General features: G+C 50.0%; 1 protein-coding gene across 5 annotated transcripts; it reads right to left on the minus strand.

The window, feature by feature from the left end:
• Positions 1-885: 885 nt before the first annotated feature.
• Hcfc1 (host cell factor C1) lies at positions 886-24,929 on the minus strand. 5 transcript variants are annotated; one of them, XM_038316482.1, is made up of 26 exons: positions 23,615-24,929; positions 16,986-17,134; positions 16,509-16,669; positions 15,478-15,686; positions 14,635-14,719; positions 13,998-14,104; positions 12,781-12,960; positions 12,342-12,701; positions 11,887-12,047; positions 10,002-10,199; positions 9,394-9,618; positions 9,130-9,234; positions 8,699-8,918; positions 8,453-8,595; positions 8,213-8,351; positions 7,761-7,981; positions 5,717-7,220; positions 5,408-5,571; positions 4,418-4,994; positions 3,771-4,112; positions 3,504-3,622; positions 3,279-3,416; positions 2,665-2,850; positions 1,728-2,028; positions 1,253-1,316; positions 886-1,092 (listed from the first exon to the last, which is right to left on the minus strand). In XM_038316482.1, exons 1-26 carry the CDS (start codon positions 23,805-23,807, stop codon positions 1,053-1,055), a joined length of 6,291 nt encoding a protein of 2,096 aa, XP_038172410.1. In that variant the 5' UTR covers positions 23,808-24,929; the 3' UTR covers positions 886-1,052. The 5 variants fall into 5 exon arrangements, with proteins under 5 accessions (XP_038172410.1, XP_038172411.1, XP_038172413.1 ...); XM_038316483.1 differs by having other exon boundaries at positions 3,771-4,091; positions 23,615-24,928; XM_038316485.1 differs by having other exon boundaries at positions 4,418-4,862; positions 23,615-24,927.
• Positions 24,930-25,761: the final 832 nt, after the last annotated feature.

A 25,761-nucleotide genomic window follows, 5' to 3' on the forward strand; every position in this document is an offset into this window, starting at 1 on the left:
ACTGTTCCAAAAGCAGGCAGGGGCTAGCAACAGGAAATTAGTTGAGGAGGCAATGTCTACCAGGTCCTACCCAGGACACCATTTCTCTCCTGCCCTAGCTGCTGTCTCAGCTTCCCTAGAAAGATCCCTGCCAATGATTAGCCAAGAGGAGGAAAGGAGGAGGCGGGGTGGAAGAAAAAAAAATACGATACACATTCTGTACAGAGCTAACAAAAAGGGATAAACCCCCACACACTAAGGCTAAAATTACAATAAAAATGTTAACTTCATTAATTTCAACTTAAAAAGTACAACAAACGCAGCAGTTGGTGATACGGCCCCCAGGCTCAAACAAGGTGGGCCAAAGCCAGGGTCACTGGGGACCACTCTGTGCCCAATGGGAGGATTTCACAGCCACTGCTCAGACCACCCAAGGCTCCTTTTCCCTCATCTGTTTTGTAAAGAGGAAGGGAGAGGTGTTACGTGGTAGCACAAAGGCCTCTGAGATGTGTTAAGCTTCTGGTAGGCTTGCTGGGTGAGACAGATCTGACTAAGCCTGAAGAAGGGCTGGGAGGTGGCTGAAAATAAAAGGATAGTAACAAAACAAACTAGAACCAGACACATACCCATAATGGGGCACCTGCTGGGAAAAGCCTCTGAGGGAACTTGGGGGACACCACTTCCCCCTCTAGCCCTTGGCTGCCTCTCAGGCCAAGGGCGATTAACTACAAACAAGTGTAGGCTTAAGTGTGGGTGCTATCTCCTTTGTTTCCCAAAGTCTCTGAACTGTCCAGTCATACTTAACTCATGGAGGTCACCAGGAAAAGGAAGGAGCACAACTTGCACTCATTTGCTTACTCGCCACTCTTTCCAATCTGTCTTCTGCTTTCCTCCCAACAGCAATGGTAAAATGTGCTTTCTTTATTGTAAAAACAGAGGGAAGTGGGGAGACTGAATGGTAGTGGTTGGTGAGGGTGAAGTGCAAAGGCTGGGTGGGCAGGGTGGGAGGGTGGGCCCTATAGGGCGTTCCTGAAGCAGAGGGGTCTGGAGGATTCAGATGCAGGCCAGCTTCCTCACTGACCATCAGCCTTAGACTTCTTTGGAGCAGATTTCCTTATGTAAAAAAGAGAGGAAGAACAGTTATAGAGAGTCCCAAGAACATTGCAAAAACACTGATTCAGGACCCTATGTGAATACAGTCCCAAGCAGCTGAAGCCTATTTCCACTCTAAGTACCCCCAACAGAAGATTCTAGAAAGGGACTGGCTACTTACATTTCTGGAGACGACATGGGTCGCTTGCTGGCCGGCTTGGTGCCCGAGCTGTCTTTACTGGTTTCTGAAAGGAATGGGATAGATGGTGAGCAGCCCACCAAAAGGCAGGGAATACTTGGGTGTACCCTACTTGTCATGGTCCCTGATCTTTGTACAACAGGATCCTTTTGGCTCAGCTCCTGACCTCAATGCCCCTCTTGAGACAGATGCCTCCTAGAAGCTGACCTCAGCCTAGGCTACCCATTTTAAGGGCCTTGGGACATGCTGTTTTCGGGCCTAACAGCTTTTGCTTTCTTCTAGCCCTCTCACCTTTCAACACCCCAGGGTATCTTCTGTGTACTCCCACAGCATGAGAGGCTCCTCTATAGTACCTATACACCCTTATATCCCAATGTGAAGCCTCCTTAGTCTAGCTAGTTATCTCTGGTCTCCTGTGCCTCCCCTAGAAATTGCCAAGGGGTTTATAAATACTTACCTTGCAACCACCTCACTTGTGTAGCGGGGCCGTAGCCCTTTTCATTGCGGGCAGCAATGCGGAAGATGATGGCAGGCTTGGTGGTGTAGTCAATGTGGGCATTGGAGAGGCTGGAGGACTGCACGAGGCAGGAAGGGCTAGGCCCACAGTACACTCGCATGAAGGCTAGCTGGGCTGGGGTGGAGCTCTTGGGCTCACCACCAGCCTGTGAGCTCTGGATGGCCAGGTACACAGAGTACTCGATGATCTTGCCGGAGGTCACAGACGGTGGTTCCCAGGTGAGGTGAGCACCATCTGGGCTCTAGAACCCAGGACATAAAATCAAGCCTTGTCTTCTTCAGCCACTGTGGCTTCAGCCCACCCTGTCTATGCCCAGAGCAAGAGGGCTAGAAGTTTCTAGAACTGTTAGTAACCTCCATAAACAACCTCCCCCAACACAACAGACATTCCAGGGGCCGGTGAGATGGCTCAGTGGTATGGTAAAGGCGCCTGCTGCCAAGCTTGATGACTGAGTTCGATCTCCGTGACCCACAGGACCTTCTCTGACCCTCACATGAGCACCATGGCACATCTATGCCCACATACACACACCCCCACCCACAAAAATGTAATACAAAATTAACCAAAACAACCCAGATATTCCACATCAAATTTCAAAGGGTTTTAAAGAGCCTCTTTAACACCCCCCGACCCATTCCCTAATCCATAACTCAGTTTCTGCATTTGAGAATCAGAGTATCAAGACTCAGACCTCCTTAGGATTTTCAGGATTAGGCAAAAAGATTTATCAGAAGAGCCTAGCACATAACCTGTGGCTACCTTGCCCTTATCTGGTACACTCCTGGTCCAGCCACCCCCGGCTCTGTTTATTTGTACCTCCTTAGGGCAGAGACAGCAGACCAGTAAGGAACAGAAAGGCAGCCCTAGAAAGACTCACCTTGCTGATTTTAATGGCACAAGGAGCCCCTGGGAAACCAGGCAGACATGTCTTAAAGGCTGAGATCTCACTAAAGGGCCCCCGGCCACAAGCATTGATTCCGGCAACACGAAATTTATAGGCAGTGCCTGGCTGCAGCTCCTGCTTCTTCAGCTGGTTATAGTCTGGGACTGTGCCCGAGTCATCCTAGAGCAAGACGTGGAAAACCAGGAGAGAAGAAAATGGCACAATGCCTTAAGTCAGAAAGAATGCTAGAGAAACTAGGGGGCAGTTCAGGGTTGGAGTACTTGTTTAGAATGGCCAACATCACAGGGGACCATTGGACCAAGACTTCTGTTCAGGGATGGTTGCCCCTTTATAGCAAGGCCTAGGGATATGGTGAGGTTAACTTGGTGCTGCGAAGAAAGAGTATTTTGCTTTCTTACTCTCTGGGGATAAGGTCTCCACCTGGCTGCCTTACCATTTCTTAATTGTTCAAGTGGTATGAAGGTGGAATTCTCCTGTAAGCACTCTTGCAAAGTTGTAAAGCTAAGTTTATTTCTATTGATAGTTGCCTCACAGGCAATGCAGGATCCACCTACCACCCAAGAGTGCCAACTACTGGGTATACTTACATCTGACTGAACAGCATCATCTGGTGGCAGGAAATAGTGTGTTACCATTACACTGGTACCCTTAATGACCCCCACATCAAACCACTGGTTCTCCTTTTTCACAGGGGCTTTGCTGGGTGGGGGTGGCAAGTCCGGTTTCTAGAGAACAGAAATGAGTGACATCAAGTACATGGGGCCCAAAGGCAGTGCTGCTCTTATCCCTGGGGCCCATTGCACTGAACTCACCACACCCAGGGACTCGATGCCATTGGCCACTTCAGTTAGGGTAGCGGCAGCCTGCATCTTTGCTGGGCTGGCTACAACAACAGGCTGTGGAGCCACAAATGTGTTGGATGGAGCAAGGCCTGGGAAGAAACAAAGTATCAGCAGGGAGAAGGTTCTGTGTTGAGTCAGAACTCTTGGAACCCCCATGCCACCCTGGCCACAATGTCCACCTCCCACCAGTTCAACTCTATCAACAATTTACCCCTGCCAAAAAGCAGCCCAGCTTACTGTCAGCGGCTGTTGAGGGCAGCAAGGCCACAGTGCTAGGGACAGCACTAGCTAGCTCACTGAGGCAGTTGCTCTCGATGGATGGATCATTGAGACTGTCAGCTGGAGCCAGAGCCTCAGTAGGGAGGTGTTGCTGCTGCTGGGCTTGAGCCTCCTGGAGCTGCTGCTGCTGCTGCACCAGGGCTGCAAGCTCCTGCTGTGTCAGCACAATGGGTATGGTGGTGGCCTGACCCTCTTGTGCCTCAGCTGAAAGATGGCTCAGCTCTGCTTGTGTCACTGCTGCTGCTGCTTCAGATGTATCCATGGGTTCCCCAGTGCCTGCTCCAGGACCAAAAAAACCTACTATTCAAAAAGAATACCTGGCAAAAAGTGTGCCTGGCCCAATGGACAGTTGATAGTGCTCCTGAGATTTTGTTTTCCACAGCTTTCAACCTGGTTACATCCTACTACGCCCTCACCTCTGGGCCCTGGGTCTCCTTTCTAGGACTTCCTGTCCTACATAGGCCTTCCTCGAAGTACACTATGTACTCTCAAAAGAAGCAGGTCTTCTCATCTCAAGCTGTCCCCACATGGCACCTTAGCCCTCCCTGTTAGGTGATCACTCATCCCAAGGGAACTACCTCTGAAAGCTCTCAGCTGATACTTACCCATGACAGCCTGCTGTGCAGCCTGGAGCACGGCCTGGATAGCCAAGGCTTGAGCTTCTTCAGTGGCTGCAGCTTGGGCAGCTGCTTCTGCAGCAGCAGTCACAGCCAGTTCCTCTGGGGTGAGCCCTGTTACCATAAGGGTGGTGGTGCCCGCCTGGGCCTCAGCCATCAGCTCTTGGGGAAGTGATAACTGGTCTACTTCAGACTGTGTGGGTGGGGGTGGCTGGACCACCACAGTGGCCACGACAGCAGAGCTGGCAGACTCCTGGCCTGAAGATGGGTCCCCAGTGCTGCTCAGATCCACGGCGGCCTGGAGCTCAGGGGTCTGGGAGGCTGACAGGACCTCGGCGGACTCCCCCATCAGGGGGGTGGAGGCAGACTGCAGGAGTTGCCGTGGTGGCAGCTGCTGGCGAGGCCCTGGTGAGACCTGGAGTTCCTCTGGGGGCTGCAGGATGTCAACAGCAGAGAAGGGCATGTCAGAAGTTTCTGTGTTGGCTATGGTCACTGTTATCGTGGCTGGAATGGGGACTTCGGAAGTCAGAGCCCCTGGGGTAGTCTCAGTCAGTGATGAGATGTTCTAGAAAGGGAGAGAAGCCCCCGTCAGAGGAAGAGGGGAGGAGATGGAGGCTAGTACTAGGCAGTGGGAATGAAAAACAAGATGGCCTTTGTTTTTTCCTGTATCATCCACAACAGGCTACATGCTAAATGGAGATGGGAAAGGTGAGTCAAGGAGCAACATGAAGGGTATCGTTTCAACATATGCTAAGAGAGGCTTCACTGTAAAGACAAATGATGGAAAACAGCCCAAGATGGAAACCAGCAGTAGAGATAAAGTACCCAGGCACCAAGACTGCCCTTATATGGTCTGGAAGAACCAAGGAGCAATACCGTGTCTGATACAAGGGCGACACCTGGTGTCCATTCTGGAATAGCACAAATAAAAGGCATAGTGGGCAAAAGGCCAGAGAAGGGATGCCCTGGGAAGCTTACCGGCACAGAAGGACCTGGGACTGGTGTAGACTGTGTCACAGTGGTCACTGCTCGCGGCAGTGTTGAGGACACAGTTGTTGTGATGCCACTGGCACTGGTGATGTTTGCGCTGTCACCTTGGGTGTTCACCACCTCTCCCTGATCACTGGCAGCTGGTGGAGGATCTGTGGGTTTCAATGGGGGAAGGAGGGCAACACCAGTTGACCTCTACTTACTTTTACCACCACACGTTTCCTAGAACCTACCCCCTCCACTATAGCTAATACAGCCAGAATATCAGTACCATACTATAGCAATACTTTCACTCACCTTGGTTTGAGCTCATGTTAGAGGTGACAGTGGTGGCTGTGTGTGTGGTGCCTGTCTCATGGGTCTCGCAAGGAGGGTTGGAGCATACCCTCTGTGTTGGGAAAGAAGCCAGCAATGTGGCACCAGCTGGAGAGGTGACGGTAGGCACTGCTACCACCTCTAAGCCAGATTCCAGGGTTCCACGAGAGGAAGTGGCATCAGGAAGCAGGGCACCCACACTGACTGACATAGTGGTGCCAGTGGAAGTCGTCTGGTGTGTTTCACAGGGATGGCCACCGGCAGGCTGTTGTCCACCTTCAGGCTGGCCTGCACCTCCATTTGATGTGGCAGTGGTGGCTGTGTGTGTGGTTCCCGTCTCATGAGTCTCACAAGGTGGGTTGGAGCATACCCGCTGGGCACTGCCCGCATTGCAGGTAGTGGCAGTGTTGGTGGTGCCCGTCTCATGGGTTTCACACGGTGGGTTGGAGCAGACTTGGGTCATGGTAGCTGAAGGGCACAGCAATGCCTCTAGGGCTGTCATAGTCATGGTGCTGCTGGGAGAGCTTGCCTGGAGGCTCTCATATATAGATGTGGGTGCCACCTGAGCTGCACCAAGCTCCCCAGTACCCATGATAGAGAGGGCTGTGGTTGGGGTATTGGTTGTATAAGTCTGATATGTCTCTAGTTGGTGCCCTGTGGGCATGTCCTTGCTGCTGGGGCCACTCAGCCCAATTCTAACATTTGGAAGGGCTAGCTGCACAAAGGCAGAGCTGTGGCTCCCAGCCTCCAGTGCCACACTTGGCCTGAGCAGTGGGCCAGCTGGGCATGGAGCTCCGGTGGCCTGCACAGTCATGGTGGTGCTGGTCATGTTGGTCTGCTGTGTTTGGCACTGAGGCTTCACAGTACCCTGGGCTCTCTCCAACGCCCCAGGAGCCACAGTGATCCGCACTACAGTAGGGGTGCTAGAGGCACGACGAGTGTCTCGCTGCTGCCCAGTACCCATGCTGGACATTGCTGTAGTGGCAGTGCTGGTGGTGCCTGTCTCATGAGTCTCGCAGGGGGGGTTTGAGCAGCCATGCTGCCCAGCCATGTTGGAGGTGGCGGTTGTGGCAGTGTTGGTGGTACCTGTCTCATGGGTCTCACAGGGGGGGTTTGAACAGACACGGACCACATTACCATTCTGTTGTCCCACAGCTGAGGTCACAAGAGAAGCAGCTGCCTCCTGTCTGTCACAAACAAATTGTACCTGGGTGGGCTGGGGATGTCCCCCAAGGTTAGCCACAACAGTGGTAGTGGCTGTGTTGGTGGTGCCTGTTTCATGGGTTTCACAGGGTGGGTTGGAGCACACCAGTGTTACAGTGCCAGGCTGTACATCACCCTGGCCCGAGTCAGCGATGGTGACTGTTGCTGTGGGTTGCTCGGTAGTAGGTGAGGCCAAAATGGACACAGGAAGGTCATGTACAGGCTGGGCCTCAACCCCACTGGGTGCTGTGATCAGAGTCACCTGGGTAGGCTGGGAGACAGGCTGGGGGACATAGTAGAACATAGGTGTTAGTACCTGAACAATGTGATTTCTCATTTGCCTCTCCTATCCTATGCTTGTCAATGCTGGCTGGGACCACCAACTCTACTAACTAGCTCAGGCAAATCTAAGACTCACTTGCCCCATGATCTCAGAACGATGACTTACTGAGAGACCAAGATGGAAGGGCTATGAGGCAGAGCTGGGGCAGGAAAGGGGGTTGACCAGTTTGCTGGTACAAAGTCCAACAACAGATCCCTTACCACTTCTTATCCAGTTTAAGAGAAAAAAACATGTCAAAATGACAAATAGTATATGCATATATAATACATCACAAGATCCTATTGTCTGCAAACTAGACCTAGCTCAAATAAAATATGTCATTGGGAAAGACTGAGACAGAGATCACACCATGTGTGGAAAAACTGTCACAGCTGCACAGAGCTGCAGAACAGCATCTGGAAAGGGGAAAATGGCCAAAATGCCCCCTACTTTCATGTGGGGATGGAGTTATATGGTGGTACATCCTTGGAACTTACTTACCTGCATTGTGATTGTGGGTGTGGTAAGCCCACCAGCAGCTGTCAAAGTGGTCTGTGCAGCTGATACTGTGATGGCAGTAGGGTTGATGACCTGGCTTGAAAGAGTGGCAATGGTGCCCAAGGTGGTAATAGGTGTGGCCAGGGAGGCACTGGTGCTATGGGCCCCAGCTCCTGCAAGACTGGTAGAGACAGTGCCTGTCACTGTGCCTAGAGTTGTGACACCTAACAGGAGGAAAAGGCAGAGGTAGAATGAGGCTTATTGCTACTTTCTATCTAGTAGCATGTCTCTAGAGAAGGATGGGGTATGGGAGCTCTGACATGTAGCCACCAAGGACAGAAGGCTCTGGAGAGAGCACCTGTCATCCTCCCCCAGCCAGACTAGAGGTTATATACATAGGAAGACTTGGGGGAGAGCCCAGTTACTGCCAAGGACCTGGCCTGTGGGCTACACACCTGTGGTGCCCTTCACAACCAATGTGGTGACAGCTGGCTTGACAGCGGAGACAGTGACAGGGTTGACCAGGCGAACGCCGCCCATGGGCACAGTGCGGAGGATGGTGCCTGGCTGTCCAGGGGCCCCCTTTAGCACCACCTGGAACACCGGAGCAAAGTACCACCAATGTCACTTTCAGGCTGGCTGGACTATGCTGCCCCTCTCAGGGCTGTTATATAAAGGGGTCACGTGTGCCTCACCTGGGTCACTCCTTGCTGTCCATGGCCAGTAGCAATCTTGGGGACAGCAGTTATGATTTTTGCAGGTGCTCCTGTTCCAGAAGTCATTACCTTGGTGGTAATAATTGTGATAGGGGACTTAATGCCAGGACTGCTGGTAACACCTGCATTGGGGGATAATCCAGAGAAAATAAGCTCTGTGGAAGCTTCCCATCTTCTTCCTGATTTACACTCAGCAGCAAGGGCCAGTGAAAGGTGTATGTTTACCTGTGGCGCCTGCCTGGGTGATAATGGCTGACATGGGAATGGTCTTGATGATAGTAGTCGTGCCAGGTTTGGTGGTGCTGGGAGAGACACTACTGATGCCCAGGATGGTAGGCTTGGTCCCTGCCCCACTAGCCTGCGTGGTGGTAATGATGGTTGTGGGCTTGCCATCTGCTGATGTCACCAGCTTCAGGATAGTCCCCGCTGGCAGAGGCCCTTTGGTCTGAAAGGGAAAAGCTGTGAATGAACAGGAGCTACTGCCAGAAAGGTACTCTAACTCAGAGAATATTCTGAATACTGTGGGTGCTATGATATCAGCAGGTCTTTGAGCCACTTGTGCTCATGGAACCTTCTGTCCTTATCTCCCAGTGCTCATTCATCCCTGTAGTCCTAGTGTTTAGAGATGACTTCTGGGGGGGATAGTGAGAGCTCACCTGGATGATCTGAGTCACAGGGCCTGTAGAGGCTTGACCTGTGACTGCTGAAGTCTGAACTGGTTTGGTCTGGACCACTGACATCACTTTTCCAAGATTGGAAATCTAAAAAGGAAAGAATGGAGCAGGCAGTGATCTGGAACCAAACAAGGGCATGGCTTGGTCTAGGACTATACTGGAGTTAGCCCAAGACAGCGAGTCACCAGTGGCATTCACCATTGCCTGGCAGCTGTCACACGCAGCCAGATGGTGCCTGTCACTCACCAGAGCACTGCCTCCTGGGACAGAGATGGGGCTCTTCACTAGGGTGATGGTCTTGGTGACTCCGCCTACCACTGTGGTCACCACCTGGGCTTGCTGGGCCACCGTCACAGTGCCTGATTTGTGTACTGTGATGATAGGGCGGGTAGATGTGTTGGCAGCAGAGGACACAGATGTCCCCACTTGGGCAGCTGCAGTCTTTAGCATACGAGTGGCTGGATTGCTCACCTGGAGAAGCAGAGATGAGTGATGAGAATAGTGATAAAACAAAACAAAAACAAACAAAAAAATGGAAAAAAAAGAAAGAAAAAGGGGAAAAAAAGAATAGTGGTAATATAATGGCTATAGCTCTGATGACCTGTCCACATAGCTTGATTGGCTGAGCGACAAAAAAGTAGTCTGAACTCCCCACAGGTCTAACCTAAGGCTGCACACGATTAAAGTAACTGCATGTTCCATAGCCCATGCTAGTACCAATTATAAATCAATGGCCTGAAGGGTTGGTCCAAAGCCTGGAACAAATTGCCACTGCTTGTTTGATCATAGTGACCAGATGTCACCAAGCCCCAAGGTTACAGGCTCAGAACCAGGCCCAGAAGATAAATGCTCACCATGACAGGGGAGGAGGCCACCTTCACAGTGGCTGGAAGAGTGGTTGTGCCAGGTGTCACAGCCACTGTCTTGACAATGGTGGTGCCTGCTGGGACACTCAGCACTGTGGGTGCTGAGGAAGGAGGGATTTTCTGTGTGGCAGCGGCAGCAGCAGCCAATGCAGCCATCCCACTCATCTGTGGGTTGCTGCCAATCACCTGTGGTAGGCACAAAGCATGTGAGCTGCAAGGGTTCTATCTGCCACCTGCCTCCCAACTCCATGGCCCTTTCAGAACTTGACAGGGGGCTCAGCAGCATCCCTTAGTTTTTCCTAATGCTGGATCCTCTCTCCTAGTGCAAGTAACAAGCAGGTAGGTGCTTGCTAAGTGCCTAATTTTTCTTTCTTTTTCCAGAAAGGGTCTTATGTAGCTTAGGCTGGTCTCAAACTCATGAAGATGACCTTCAATTTCTGACCTAGCAAATGTTGGGATTACTGATATGTAACACTACATACTTGGCTTATGCAGTGTTAGGAACTGAATCTAGATCTTAATGCATGCTAGGCAAGCACTCCACCAATTGAGCTATACCCTACAACTCCAGAGAAGATTTTTTATTTTATTTATGTTTTGAGATAGAGTTTCTCTGTAGCTTTGGAGCCTGTCCTGGTAATTGCTCTGTGGACCAGGCTGACCTCGAACTTAATCCGCTTGTCTCTGCCTCCCAAGGGATGGGATTAAAGGGGTGCGCCACCACCACCCAGCTCAAGAGATTTTTTTGTTTTTGTTTTTCGAGACAGGGTTTCCCTGTAGTTTCTAGAGCCTGTCCTGGAACTAGCTCTTGTAGACCAGGCTGGCCTCGAACTCAAGAGATCTGCCTGCCTCTGCCTCCGCATGCTGGGATTAAAGGCGTGCGCCACTAATGCCCGGCTTCAGAGATTTTTTTTTTTTTAAATCAAATAGCATAGTCAAGCTAGCCCTGGGGCATACACTTAGTCCTAGCGACTAAGGAGGCTGAAGCAGAAAGATCACAGCTTAGTGAGACCCTGAATCAAAAATAAAAGCTGAGAGTATAGTCAGTATCTGAAATACTTCTGTACCAGGGTTCTGTTCCCAGTACTGCAGAGATAAAGAAGGAAAAGATCAAAGCCAGAACTGGAGATGCATCTCAGCAAAAGAATGCATGCTTAGTACACAGGCAGTAATGGGTTTCACACACAACACCCATCAATACCATCAATGCCCCTGCTGGGTGTGATGGTTCACACTTTAAACTCTTTTTTTTTTTTTGGGTTGTTTGAGACAGAGTTTCGCTGTAGCTTTGGAGGCTCTCCTGGAAGGAACTATCTCTGTAGACCAGGCTGGCCTCGAACTCACGGAGATCCACCTGCCTCTGCCTCCCGAGTGCTGGGATTAAAGGTGTGTGCCACCACTGCCTGGCCCACACTTAAAACTCTTTAACACTCAGGAGGCTGAGGCATGACAACCTCTCCAAAGTAGAAGATAGCTTGGGCTACAGAATTACTTTGTCAAAACCCAAAACAAAACAAACACAACCCTTGAGTTAGATACAGCTCATTCTTATAGGCCTGGCTCAAACCCAGCTAACCAGATTTTCTCCTTGGCCTTTCCAAATCAGGAAGTTCACACTGAAAATGCTCCAAGGAATACACGGAACATTAGGCCCCCTTGATGCATTTCCAATGCAGTAGCACCTCACAAACAACAAAGGCATCTGATGTACAATGTGGGAGTTGGTGGGCTTCATGTATGCTAGGCAAACAGTCTTATCAACTAAGTTACATCCCCAGTTCCAGAGGAGATATATATATTTCTTAAAAGATCACATGAGAACTGTTTATGCTGCTGGGTTACCACAAAACCCCACTCAGTAATAGATCCTCACCGTCCCCTGGGCACTCTGTGTGGGCACAACCATTCGCACACTAGCAGGCAGGGAGGTCACAGTGACAGGGGCTTTTCCAGTCTGGCTGGCAGGTCTCATGGTAACCAGTGGGGTTCCTGTTGTAGCCTGAGGACCAGTCACTTTGAGAACAGTAGGGACACCTGATAAGAAAAGAAGGTTGATCATCAGGAGGTCCTCTTCCACACATTATCCTGACACTCTGCCAAGTTTAAGGTAGACTTGAGCTACTCCTTGACCTGCCTATTCTTTATGTGTGGCTCATACACAGTCCTCAACACAGTCCCTGCCAGCAAGACAGAGCACTCTTATCCCCTAATCCTCAACAAGCCTCAAGCTAAAATCCACCAATGAACTAAGCAGCAGCCACTACTCAAGCAATGAATGTCTCTAGTGACTATGCCCTAATCCAAATGCCTTTAGCATTTGTGGCTTACCTTGAGTCCTGGCTGCAGTGGGCACAGAAATGGAGCTGCCTGGTACTGTTGGCAAGACCTGGATGGTGGTAGTGCTTGGGGGTGCAGTGGCAGCCTGGGGCACAAGTGTGATGCCTACTTGGGTCAGTGGCTGTACAGCAGGTGCAGCTGCAGCTGGTGCAGGGCTCTTGGGAGGGTTGGCAGGCACAGATGGGACTGGATTGGGAGTGGGGGAGGTGGCCGTAGCAGCCGTGGCAGGAATGTCGTATTTCTGGAGCTGCAGAAGGTAACTGTCGGCTGTTGCTACTGCACCCCAGCTAACCTCCAGTGAGTTGGTGTTGGCTCGTACTAGTTGTACTCGGGCTGGGGGTGGTGGCTTTTCTGTAATACAACAACACAACTGTTAAGACAGGGATTGGAAAGGCTTCTGCAGTGAGAATGGCAGTGGCCCAGCACTTACCTGTCTCCAAATACCACAGGTCCTTGCAACAGACCTGGTTGTTCCAGGCCTTGCGGTAGCCATCACGGCCACTCCAAATGTACAAGCGAGTATTGATGGCAACAGCACAGTGACCAGCTCGAGCTCGAGGAATGTTGTCTTCCAGTGTATCCATCAGGATAGTTTCCCAGGCCATGGTATCTAGGTGTAAAAGTGCTGGAGGTTACACAAGCAAAAACAAAAACAACAAAACAAACAAAAAAAAAACACCTGCTCTGCTAACTCCCAAGTTGTTCTCTATTCTTTCATTCTTGGGGATAGAAAAGTTATTGGAGTATCAAATTAAAAGTAAGCAAAAACAAGGCAAAAACACCATAAAAATTATGGTGGAAAATTAACTTGGGAGGCAGAGGCAGGTGGATCTCTGTGGGCTCAAGACCAGTCTGGTGTATAGAGTGATCTCAGAACAGCCAGGGCTACATAGAGAAACCCTATCTTTAGGGGGAAGAAAAAAGAAAGGAAGGAAGGAAGGAAGGAAGGAAGGAAGGAAGGAAGGAAGGAAGGAAGGAAGGAAGGAAGCTAAGCTATAAATTGGGCAAATATTTGGAAGATACGACCAAAGGTCTAACTCCTTGCATATAAAATACAATCCTAAGAGATATGGAAAGAGAAATACAATATATGAAAAAAAAACAAATAAAAATCTTACTAAAATGTATGCATCATCAGTCAAAATAAGAGCAACTCAAATTTTTTTTTGTTTGTGAGATGGGGGTTTCACTATGAAGACCTGACTGGTCTTGAACTTAAGAGATCCACTTGCCTCTGCCTCTTAAGTGCTAGGATTAAAGCCATACGCCATAGTAAAGAATGTGATACTCATTGTGTAGAGGTATGAAACGATCTCCAAGATATAGAAAGGGAAAAGGGCCATTTGGCCCTGCATATGGCAGGCTAAGGTCCTAGAGCTATTGCCTGTATAGAAGAATTCCTGCAAAGGGGTACAAGAACCATCTCCTCTTCACTGTATGTGCTTTTGCACTTGTGGATGTTGGGCACATATAAAGAACCTATTCAAACTAAAAGGAGCGCTGCCTGAGTTCTCTACTCATTGGATACTTCTGGTGAATTCTAGAAAGATCCATGAGCCCAGGTTTGCTCCTGTACACCATAAAATCTCCCAGGACCACCCCCACCCCACCCCATCCCTGGCCACTCTAAGCCTGAGGAAGCCATACCCAGGTTGAGACAAGCCAGCGTGTTGGTACACTTCCACTCCTTCTCGTGTGTGGCCACTTTGACATCGTCCATGACAAGAGGCACCCAGCCACCAAACACATACATTCTGGGAGGGTGAAGGAAAAGCAAGAGAGGACTGAAGAGGAAGTACCAAGCTAGGGAGTACCTCTTCTAACCAGAAAGTTCTGAATGTGCTCAGTTCTATAGAAGGCCCCAAGAGTCCCTGAAGAGTCATGAAGCTGTTTAATAAGAAGGCACTTTCTACCAGATGGTTCAACTAATACTACAAAGAACTGTCATTTGTATGGTAAGAGAACATTGTTTGGCTCATCTAAGGTGTACCTGAATCTCCATGAACTCCAGACCTCGGCTTTCACAAAGAATGAATGCTGTTTGTGTGAGGAGCTACAACAGTTTTACTGGACAAGGAAGGGTCTCAGGTTGAGTTATATGAAGTCCTTTCCATTCTAAATTTGCCTTCTCTATGTTATATTAAGGTAGGTATGGGACAGCTGAAATGACAGCCCTGACAAAAAGAAGTCTCCTTGGATTGAGGGACAGTTGACAAAACTGACTTGAGAACCCTTCAGAAATCAGGGGCAGCTCAGGTCAGGGAAGAGAACAGCAAACACTCACTTGTTTCCTATGGTGGTTGCAGAGTGAAGGCTTCGAGGAAGGGGTGCCACCCCACTAAGGCTGGGTTTATTCCATGTCAGTGTCTCTGCAGAGAAGGAGAGGAGATTACCTATGTTGGATCAAATACTATTTAATTCCAGGACTCGGACCAAAGGGGCACTAAACCAACGTAAGAACTACATTCCTGTCACCAAAAATCCCTCAGGGACCCTCCAATTTATTGCTAGGTTTCAGCATTTCCAAAGCTGGTTGTATGATCTAGGCAAGGTTTCTTCCCAAATGTACTGGGCACCTGCTATAAAGCAGTACTGTTCTCAGGGATGACATAGGGTGTCATCCCTGCTTTTCCTTTACACTTCTACTCCCTGTAGAACACATTAACCCCCATGCCACCTTAGCACTAGACAATCTACACTTCAGGAAACATTGCTACTCAAGTTTTGCTTATGTTCAAATGTTCTGACCCAAAGAGCAATATAACCAAGATCTACCCCCACCTAAGCCAGTACCCACTTTATAAGCAAACTAAAGATATAATTGGTCTATGGGTAACCAATTTTACTGTGCTACTCATATCAGAATACACCAATCCACACATATAGACTGTTCACTGAGGAGTTAGTAGGGACTCTACCCAAATTGAGACAATTCTATTCTAAAAAGATTGTACTCTCTCCCTATTCTCCATATCAACTGAGGCTTACTGTTTCCTATCCAATGACAAGGTTAAGGGAGAAGGAGGACACTAGCTCCCCATGAGCCTCACCTCATCAGTTACTCAAAGCCAGCTACCCAGAAAACTGGCTTTGTTCCGAAGCTACTGAAGCAGTAGCAGCTTCTTACCGATATCCAGAGTCCAAAGGTCCCCTAGCCTGCAGCCACTCATCCCTCCATAGATCACCAGCTTTGATTTCTTGTTATCTTTTTCAGTGTAGACCACAGCAGTATGTGACTCCCGAGGTGGAGGCAGGACTCCATAAGTGATGGGGATGTCCCAAGCTACCACTCCAGAGCCTGGTCGTAGTTCGAGTATATATAAGTCATTCAGGTACCTGAGGAAGATCATTTATAGCAAACCTTGAGCACACCTTGAGCACAGGCACCACAGGCTTTACCGGGTAGCTCAGTGAGCAGTAGATTTGTTAGAACATAAAAGAGGAAAGGCCAGGAACAAGCATGGTGGTGAACGCCTTTAATCCCAGCACTTGGGAAGTAGAGGCAGGAGGATTTCTGCTGAGTTTGAGGCCAGATTGGTCTACAAAGTGAGTACCAGGTTACCCAAAACTGTTACACAGAGAAATTGTTTTGAAAAACCAAAGGAAAAAAAAAAAAGAGCAAAGACCATAGAACCCTTGCCCTTGAAGAGAGGACTGACTGCCAGGCGTTTAATAGGCAAGTCCAGTTGGAGCAAGGAACGGGTATATGTGTGAAACTATGATGGCAGCCTCAGTTCAGATTCAGTGGCAGGTCCCTTCAGGATGCATACAATGCCAGATATTATACCTGAGCCTCTCTAGAGCAAGGGGATGTCAAGCTTGGAACTACCTCCAGACAGTAAGGCCTTTTGCCACAGACCTTAAAAAATACCCATCAGGAAATGTGTAAGCAGCAGAAGCTAGCTGCAAAGGAAGCACCCAGATCTAATTTCCATCTGAGGTATAGGGACCAGGTCAAGATAAAGCAGGCTTCTACTTCTTGCCCAGCTTTCTCCTACAAGACCACCCAGGGATTCAGATTTCAAAGCTGGGAACTTCTTGGAAGGGCAGTGAATATATTCTCCCATTGACAGCCCAGCAAAGGAGAGAAACATGGCTCTGTACCTGGGGTAAGTAGACACCCTAGTGATGTTCTCAGAAAAAGGACAAAAATCTCACCTCGGAATGTTGTTCTTGGGGTCCTCACTATCATTGGCTAGACCCCCAAATAGGTAGCATTTGTTGCCCACAAGGGAGAAGCTGTGTCCAAGCCGAGGACATGGAGGAGGCCCATTTTTGGGCGTCTTTGCTTTCAGTCTCTTCCATTCCCAGCGACTAGCCTGCAAAATCAAGACTTAACAGAATGAGCCCCGAGATGAGAAGGCCACTGGTAGGGGGCCTAGAGCAATTTGTGGCATAAGAATATGGTCAGGAATGAGGAAGCATATTGATGGAACTCGCAAGTCCTAAGGAATTGGTCCTCTTCTCTCCTCTGACACTGTTCAAGGTGAGAACAGTCTTGGTAGACTCTTAACTGATCCCTTCCACTGCCTCTCCTGTTGTAACCCTCACACCATTATAAGGAACACTATGGAGAGTCCTGTGAGGGCTGAGGCAGTGCAGGAACCCAGGTCCAAAGGGGCTCTATGTCATTACCTGGAGTTCATAGAGGTCGTTGCTGTATTTTCCATACTCCACCATTCCACCAAACACCAGTAGGCGAGTACCATCACACACAAAGCCATAGGCTGCACATCCTGGAGGGATATCCCCTCTCACAGCTGGGATGAACCACTGGTTGGTTGCTGAAGAAAAAAAGGAAACAGAAGTCAAAATATCCAAAAGCTTCTAGAACCTGAGTCCCCGTGCCCCCTTCTTATTCCTTAAATCTTGTATTCTCCAACTCCTTGTTTTCAAATGTAGCCAAAAGGAGAGGCTAATCCAGCATACTGTCCCTTAAAGAGCACTATTACCCCAAATCTTTAGTCACTCTAGTCAAGCCATTTGTAGAGCCCTAGCTTTTCAAAAATACTGCACAACTGCATGCTCCTCATCAAGGTCATCTCAGAAGGCAGTAAGACACCAAGCAAAATATTCACCATCCTCTGGGAATCTAGTAGTCTCTGACTTCCTTCCCCTGCTGTTCACATGATCATCACAAACTTCTATACCCCAAATGCCCTCTAGGGCTTATGTTCCTCCTCTTCAGAGCCCATGATTCTCTCCCTGTACCAGTTAAGACAGCTAGAGCCTTCGGGAGCTGGAGAGATGGCTCAGAGGTTAAGAGCACTAGCTATTCTTCCAGAGGTCATGAGTTCGATTCCCAGTGACCACATGGTGCCTCCCAGGTACCTTTGAGATCTGGTACCCTCTTCTGGCATATAGGCATGCAGAATGCTGTAATGCTGTATACATAATAAATAAACAAATCTTAAAAAAAAAAAACCACTGGCTGTTCTTCCAGAGGTACCGAGTTCAATTCCCAATAACCACCTATAATGGGATCTGATGCCCTCTTCTGTCATGCAGGCATACATTCAAGTAGAGCACTTATATACATAACATACAAACTCTGCTTTTGACTTCTCTACTGGCTTGTCTCCTAGTCCATAGGCTTTATGGCAGTAGCCCCCCATCACGCCCACCCAAGTCCAGAATATTCTCAGGCCTGAGGTGGCAACTGCAGCAGAGCTTTTGTGACAGAAACTTTCAGGAGCCCCTCACACTTCTAGCTGGGGGTGAAGTCGCCAAGAAAGGACAAATCACAACTTAGGCACCTCCTGATTCCCTTAGGATGATACAAGATGGTGGCCAAACCTTCACTGGAACAAAGCCCTTCCCTAGCTTGTCTGGCAGTTTGCTCTTTCACCTAGGCTCCCGTGTCCTTCACATCTGTAGCGGCAAGGACTCTAGAATTGTTACAGACAAGCATGTTCTTCTGCCATGTCATATACTGAAAGGATAAGCCACTTTCTCTTCAAAGTCTCCCAGACGGGGGCCCAGAGGCAGACCTGCCACATGTACAAGTCAGTCAGGTAAGATCTGAGAGGGCTGTAGGAAGGATTTCAAGTCCTGACTCCAGGGTAGGGAGGTTGAAGCTACAGTGGGGAAGAGTTTCAAAGTCAAGACACCAGACCCTCTCCTGGGAGCTAATAGGAGGTCAGGTTATGTTTTGGAGGAGGTGACACAGGAGACATTTGTGGACTAGTCTAGGCTTTTTATCTGCTTCTTGGCCATACTGTCCACACAGGGAGGTGGGTATACTTCTGGAAGTTGAGAAATGGATATTTGATTTGGAGACCAACGTACTGAGAAAAAGAGGAGAAATGCTTGTTTTGTGCCCCCATTCAGATGCATTTGGGAAAAGCTCCCTTGCTCCCCCCATTTATAAATTCCCATGTTCACAACTCCAAGGCTCTATAAGCAACAACTGCACCTTGTCTTAGGGAGGAGAATCTCCCTAGGTGCACACAGCACAGCTATTGGACTCCTCAAAGGTTTAGCTGAGTCACTGAAATAGGCTGCCTAGTCCCCATCCTCTCAGGCATTTTCCTGCAGGAGCAATGAACCGCTTGTGCACATGCATTCATGTGCCCACACACCCAAGTGCTGGCTCTTGACCTCTTTTCTCATTCCCAGTGCAAACATGAACCAAGAAATGTAGGGGTTTTCAGTACTGAGGCAAATCAACCTTATACAAGTTTGGAGAGATGGTCTTAATCTGTGGAAGGAGTTTTTCATACAAGTTACAAAGGTAAAGCCAACAGGAACCTCTGAGGAAGCTCCAATCCAGCTCTCAGTCAATAAGAGTCCAGAGCATACCTGTAATCCCAGTACTTCGAAGATGTAAACAGGAGGATCAGTTCAGGGTTAGCCTGGGCTATAAAAGACCTTGTCTCAAAACAAAAACACAAACAAAAGACTCCAGAGCCCAGGAAAGGAAACTCAATTGAAGTCGGTGTAAAACCCAACAGGGATATGAACTTGATTCAATGTCTGCCTCATGTATGGGTAGCCCCTCACTTAGCTAAGAACCCTTGTATTAAAGGCATACAAGGGCCGGGCGGTGGTGGCGCACGCCTTTAATCCCAGCACTCGGGAGGCAGAGGCAGGCGGATCTCTGTGAGTTCGAGACCAGCCTGGTCTACAAGAGCTAGTTCCAGGACAGGCTCCAAAGCCACAGAGAAACCCTGTCTCGAAAAACCAGAAAAACCAAAAAAATAAAAATTAAAGGCATACAAGTAGTGAGTCATGAGGCAAGGATTGGGTGAAAGCTAAATGGCAAATGGGATTGGCCTACAGCTTTCCCATCATGCTGATTCACTGACCCAGCTGGTCAGGCAGATGTTAGCTAAGATGTCCCTGGCCTCCGAGATCACCAGTTTCTCCTATGAGACCTAAGAAGTACTAATCTGGTTCTAGAATATTTCTTCTGGCAAGGCAGAAGCCATTCCTAACCTCCATCAGTAGTTTGTCAGGGAGTAAAGTTCCTGGAATGAAGATTAACACCACCTCTCATCTCTTCAGTGAATCCCAGTTTTAGTGTGCAAGCATGTGAATTTTTCTCTCCATCTTACAAATACAACAGCTGCTCTCCTTTCACCCTCAAACACCCAGTGGGGTATCATGTAACTTAATCCCTGGGTCCCTCATTCTTGATATGCCCTGGCATGCCCCTGGCCCTCAAGCCTAACCCTCACAAAAGAGGGGAATTTGAGGAAAGGAGGCTACCTGTTTGCATACTCCTGACTAAGATACTTTTTACCTTCCCTTTCTTCAGCCCTACTCCATTTATAACTTTTGCCTCCCTATCACCACCTAGACTGATACCCATACAGCAGAGAACACATTGGTGTTCAAGGAAATATCTTCCTTTCAGTGTACCTGGTTACACCAAAACAATCACTTCTATGGCAGGCACCATGCTGGAAGGCAGAGGAGCCCCAGTCTCCTATTTCCCATCCAGCAGGTAAGCTGTGCATCCCTCTAGTGATGGGAAGAAACCCAGGAAGAGCTTGGGACCATGCCCAACCCTTGGGAGCAGAGGAAGAGTGATGAAGGACATAACTAAAGTTTTCTCTGGGTAAAAAACATTTAAGCCAGAGCTTTGAAAAGTAAACAGGCTATTTCCTAATCAACAAAACTAACAGGCCAATCAGGAAGTGAGCCAGCTAAATAAAAAGTAAGGAGGACCTGAAATAGATGGGGGAACAGAAATGATTCCCATCTGACTTAGTAAAATTTAGGTACAGGGACAATGGAAAAAGGATGTTTCTAAAATGATTGTTTCAAGTGGTGACACATGCCTTCAATTCCAGCACTCAGGAGGCAGAGGCAGCTGGATCTCTGTGAGTACAAAGACAATCTGGTCTAAAGATCAAGTTCTAGTACAACTAGAGCAGTTAGTTACACAGAGAAACCCTGTCCTGAAAAACAAAACACACATACATACACACAAAGAAACAAGTAGTACAGCTGTCCCCATAAAGGTTTACTTCTACCACTAGCTAGTGCAGTGCCCCTGGACTTGTCATTTCCCCTCTTGGGCTCCAATTTTCTTATGTGTACGAAGTCCCTTTAGATCCCCCCCCTCCAAACCTCAAGAGTCTATGGTAGGACTGTAGATGTGGTTTAGTGGCACAGCACTTGCTTAAGGCTCTGTTCCACACCCAGCCCTGGGGTGAAAGAGTTGATGACATCCAATATCCACTGAGGCAAAAAACAAACAAACAAAAACCCAGACTGGGAGAGGGAATAACCACACACACCCAGCTACAACACAACACAGTCCACCCCAGACTCTGGATCCTTGATCTTAAGGCCTCTTGAGTAATCTGAATTGCCTCATGGAAATAAAATTCCTCCATGGACAACTGCAACCATAAGATCTACCAAAAGACAGTATAGGGTCTCTTAGCCCGTGGTGATTGCCACTAAAGGGGCAAAGCCATGTATGCATGCACTCTCTAGCACACACAAATCCAGTTATTCCACTGGGTAATCCCTGGGTGAATTATACTCCATCCCCTACAAATGGAAGAGTTGACCAAGACACTCCAAGTGCACACCACGGATCATTTTTCTCTTCTCAAAGTGGAATGTTTCTAGACCAGCCCACTCTATAAAGGGGTAAAGACCAATTCCACAAAAGCAAAGGGACGAACAGATTATGAACTCAGGCCTCTTTGGAAACAACCGCGCTAAGCAGAAGAGGCAGCTGTTGGGAAGGATGGGTGGCCAGGGCAGACTGTTAGAACTTGAAGCCTGTCAAATACAAGACACACCCCAAGCTCATCAAAACAAGGGGTACACCTTTTAAGGTGAAGAATAGAGTAGCAGGGTTGGCTAGTTGCTTTCTCAAGTCACCCAAAAATGATCAGGACAATTTGAAAACTGTTACTATTGGAGGATTCCAGGCTTTTGCTGTGAGCCGACTTTTAGAAGGCTGGTTACCTCCGAACACACAACCTCTTTGCGAAATAGTAATAAATTAATACTAAAGTAGTCAATTGGTTTCAATAAACTAATGAGTATGTAAAGATCCCAGAAAACCAAGACAGAGGCCTGCAATGGACTTTGGAGCTGACTGTAATTAGGCCCCTGCCCTACTTTCTAAAATTGTATTTCCCTGCCAGAAAGTTTGCCCCAGGCTTTAGTAGAAGAAAGGCGGTCCAGGGAAGGGAGAAGGTGCTGCAGTTCCCATGGAAGGCATCTCTATAAACATCTCTACCACTCCACAAGTTGCACCCCTGCCCTTGGCCTTACCTTTCTGGGCTAATTCTTGCCACAGCTGTCTGGCCTGGCACAAGCATCACCACCCCTACCCCCCTTTCTGAGGGGCCCCGAGAAAAGTCCTGCTCCCCAGAGGCAACAGGTGCGGAGAGACAAGGAGCTTGGAGGGTCATAACAACCAACCCACCCATCAACTCTGAAGGGGGAAGTGCTAGGGAGCTGCCAGAAGGTTCTGGCTCCAACCCTCACTCCATGAACTACCCCAGACCATAATATCCTGTCTACTTCCCACCTCATTAGACCAAGGAGACGTGTGTGTGTGTGTGTGTGTGTGTATGTGTGTGTGAATAGGATGGCCTCCCTGCACACTTGGTCCTGCCTTCATATCAAGAGAAGGTGCCTGGGACAGCAGGGGCCCAGAAAGGATGAAGGCTAAGGAGATGACAAGCGAGGAAGCACTGCAGGCTACACCTCCTGCAATAGAGGGAAGTTTCCAGTCTACCACAGGCAAGGGGGCCGACATTGTCTGGCTACACTAGTATTCCAGGCTCTCACCTGGACACAACCGCACGTATTTTCAGTCTTAGCAAGCCCCAGTACTCTCCCTTAGGGCAAGGCAAAGGTCCTGGAGGCCTTTGGGCAGTCAACCGGCAACTCAGGACAATCCCCTGTACTAGATGTGCAGAAAGTGATATCACAGGGGAAGGATGAGAGGTTTCTACCCTAGAGGCAGAGCAAGGGAACCAAGCAAGGAACAACATGTGGCTCCCATAAGGGAGGGGGCAGAGAGCAGCCTACAGATCAGCCATACCTGTAGACAGAGAGGCTCCTCCCAATTAGCAAGGGTTTGGGGAGGAAGGCACTAGAAGGGACTGGTTAACCCCTTCAATCTCACAGCTCTCTGGTCTGCTATGGCGGGGAGGGTGGGGGAATCTCAGCTGTTAAGGCATCACATTAAGAAAAAAAACAATTAAAAAAAACACCCCAACTTGTACAAGTAAACACCGCCAACTGTGTGTGGGGGCAGCATAGCCATCGTGCCATAGGCACTTGACACTAGGGTCGCATTAGGCTGTTAAAAGTCTGCTCCTTAAGAGTGCTCCCCTCTTTTTCTGGGTGTACAGAACGAATCTGTGATAACAGAAATCGTCTTTTCTCACGAACGAGCATGGACGCTGGAGATGAGAACGAGCGCAGGAGGGGGAGGATTCCGCCTGCGCCAAAAGAACACATCCGCTGCCGCGCCAGCTCCAGCCAGCCGGGTAACGGTGTACGTCTGAAGTCACCATCAGCGGCGATATCCCCTCCCCCTCACCAGTCAGACTAGAGGGTTTCTCTAAGTACCAAACGCAACCTTTAAACACAGGAGAGTCCGGGGGTGTAGAACGGGGGTTGAATAAGCAGGGAGAAGCGGAGATGGCAAGCAGAGTAAAGAGAGGAGGGAAGCACAGTAGGGCAGTGTGAGAGCGAGATGGAAGGACGGGAAAAGACTGTGAAGAGTGAGGAAGAGTGAGCGGTGGAGGGCTTTGGGAACCCAGCGGGCTTACACTCACCAGTGTTGTACACGTGCAGTTCGTCCACTATCCCTTCATTGCCGCCGCCAAACACCACTATGAGCTCCTTGATAGCCACGGCACGGTGGCCGTGGCGGGGTCGGGGCACTGGACCCGACCAACCCACCACTCGCTTCCAGCGGGGCTGCAGAAGCACCGCCGGCAAGTTGGCAGGGGACACAGCCGAAGCCATAGTTCCGGTTAAGGATGCAATGGGAAGAAGTCACTGAGCGGGAGGGAGACCCTTAATTCTTCACACACCCCCTTTCCTCTAAGGCAGCTCTCACGGAGAAGCGGCTTCTTACACGGCGGTAGACGACTCCATGGAGGCCGCCATCTTAACTATCCTCCTTCCCTTTGGCTCTTCCCCCCTTCTCACTCGGCTCGCCTCCTTTAAAGCTTCTCGAAACTGTAGAGCATCTACTCCCGAAAATCGGGAGGCCACTGAGCACCGCCGCTCTAACTATTTGCCCGGGCGCTCCCACTTAGAAGCTCGGGCAGGAGGCTCTGGGAGCCGCCATCTTGAGACGCCTCTCTCTCCTCCCTTCCTCAGTCGTAGCCCTCCCCCGCCGGAAATGGCGGAGCCCCGGCCCGGTTCCCACACCCCCCAGTCCCCAGCACTGACTGGCTTCCGGGGCGGGTGGAAAAGAGCCACAAATGCCGCGGTTGTCTCAACCCCGCCAGTAGTCAGACCACAATTGTGGAAGCCGCCATCTTGAGACCGTCTTGCTTCCCCGCCCAGCACTTAGTAGAGCTGCCAATCTCAGAACAACCCCAACGTTCCTAAAAAAGGAGCGTCAGAAGCTGAAAGAAGCGGCTCGAAGTCTCGGGGGCTCCGCGTCGCCGTACGGCTTCTGAGGTTTCACACCTCTCCCTTGAGTCCGCCTCTGCTGTTCAGGCTATGCCTGCCGCCCTGGGAGCCGCCATCTTGAGACTAGCTTCCCCTTCCCCCTATTCTCTTCTTCCTAGACAGGTCTTCCACAGCAAACCAAACACAAGGTAGCGTCCAATCCTCGCTTCCCTTCTTATGACTCCTTCGCACAGGAGCCGCTCGAAAGAGCTGGAGTTAGGCCCCGAAGTGACAACTGTACGGCAGAAGCAGCGGTAACGGCAGGGCGCTCATGCCTCCTCCCTGGGAGCCGCCATCTTGTGTGAAGAAGTAACAACTAAACATGGCGGCGGTCGGGCGAGGGGGCGGAGTCAGGAGACGTCACCGCTCCCTTGCGCTCACATGTCCCCGCCTCTGGGCTCAGGCCTCTTAAAGGACCCAAGGCTCATAAAGAATTCAAGGCTTCTTAAAAGTGCAGTGTGCTGGTTGCGGGCGAGCAGGCTCTGCTGCGCAGTAGGCTAGAGCACGAGCTGAGCTCGGGTCAGGTGCAGTAGCGCCCCGCCCTGCCTGTCCCCCCCACCCCAGCGCTCCTCCACGCCTCCTCCCTGGGAGCTGCCATCTTGCCACTTTCCCACACTGGGCCCTCTGCAGTCGTCAATAACGACTTTCAGCACGAAACAAAGATGGCCACAGCATCTGGGAATGCCCGGATGAAAATGTAGCTCCCCCTAGGCTGGCTTGACCCTCCCCCCCCCCCCCCCCGAACAGTCTCCCGGATCGCTGAAGGGACACAACCCCGAGAAATAGCTTTTAACTAGCTGTGGAGATAGGGTACATAGTGTTTAACGGTGGCAGAAAGGAGACGCCATTGCATCTTTGAGTGGGAAGCAGCTCCTTCCCGCCCTGAACGCTTAACAGCCAGCCAAAACCCCGCCACAGGGGAGAGCTGGAGGCGGAACGAGAACCAAAGGTGACGTCATGAACGCGCGGGGGCGGAGCTTCCGCCCGCTCCCAGGCCCGTCCGCACCAGCCCTGGGCTTCGCTGCCACCGTCCGTACCGCCCGAACGGGTCCGGGTGCGCGCTCCGATTCGCAGCGCTCCAGGCCATCCTCCCCCAGAGGCCCAACAAGGCTGACGGCACGGGAGTCAAGCCAGCGCGGGAGCAGCCTGTGCCACTCGCGTCACCTCGCGTCATCCGCCCCGCCTGCTTCTCAGGGCTCCTCGCCCCGCCCTTGCGAAGGCGTATGGCAGCATTACGGGTCCGCCCTTTTTCTAGGTTTGAATTTTCCCTAGCAAAGCGAGAGAAGCGAAATACCCG

The sequence above is a fragment of the Arvicola amphibius genome, chromosome X, assembly GCF_903992535.2.
Source record: "Arvicola amphibius chromosome X, mArvAmp1.2, whole genome shotgun sequence".
Lineage (NCBI taxonomy): Eukaryota > Metazoa > Chordata > Mammalia > Rodentia > Cricetidae > Arvicola > Arvicola amphibius.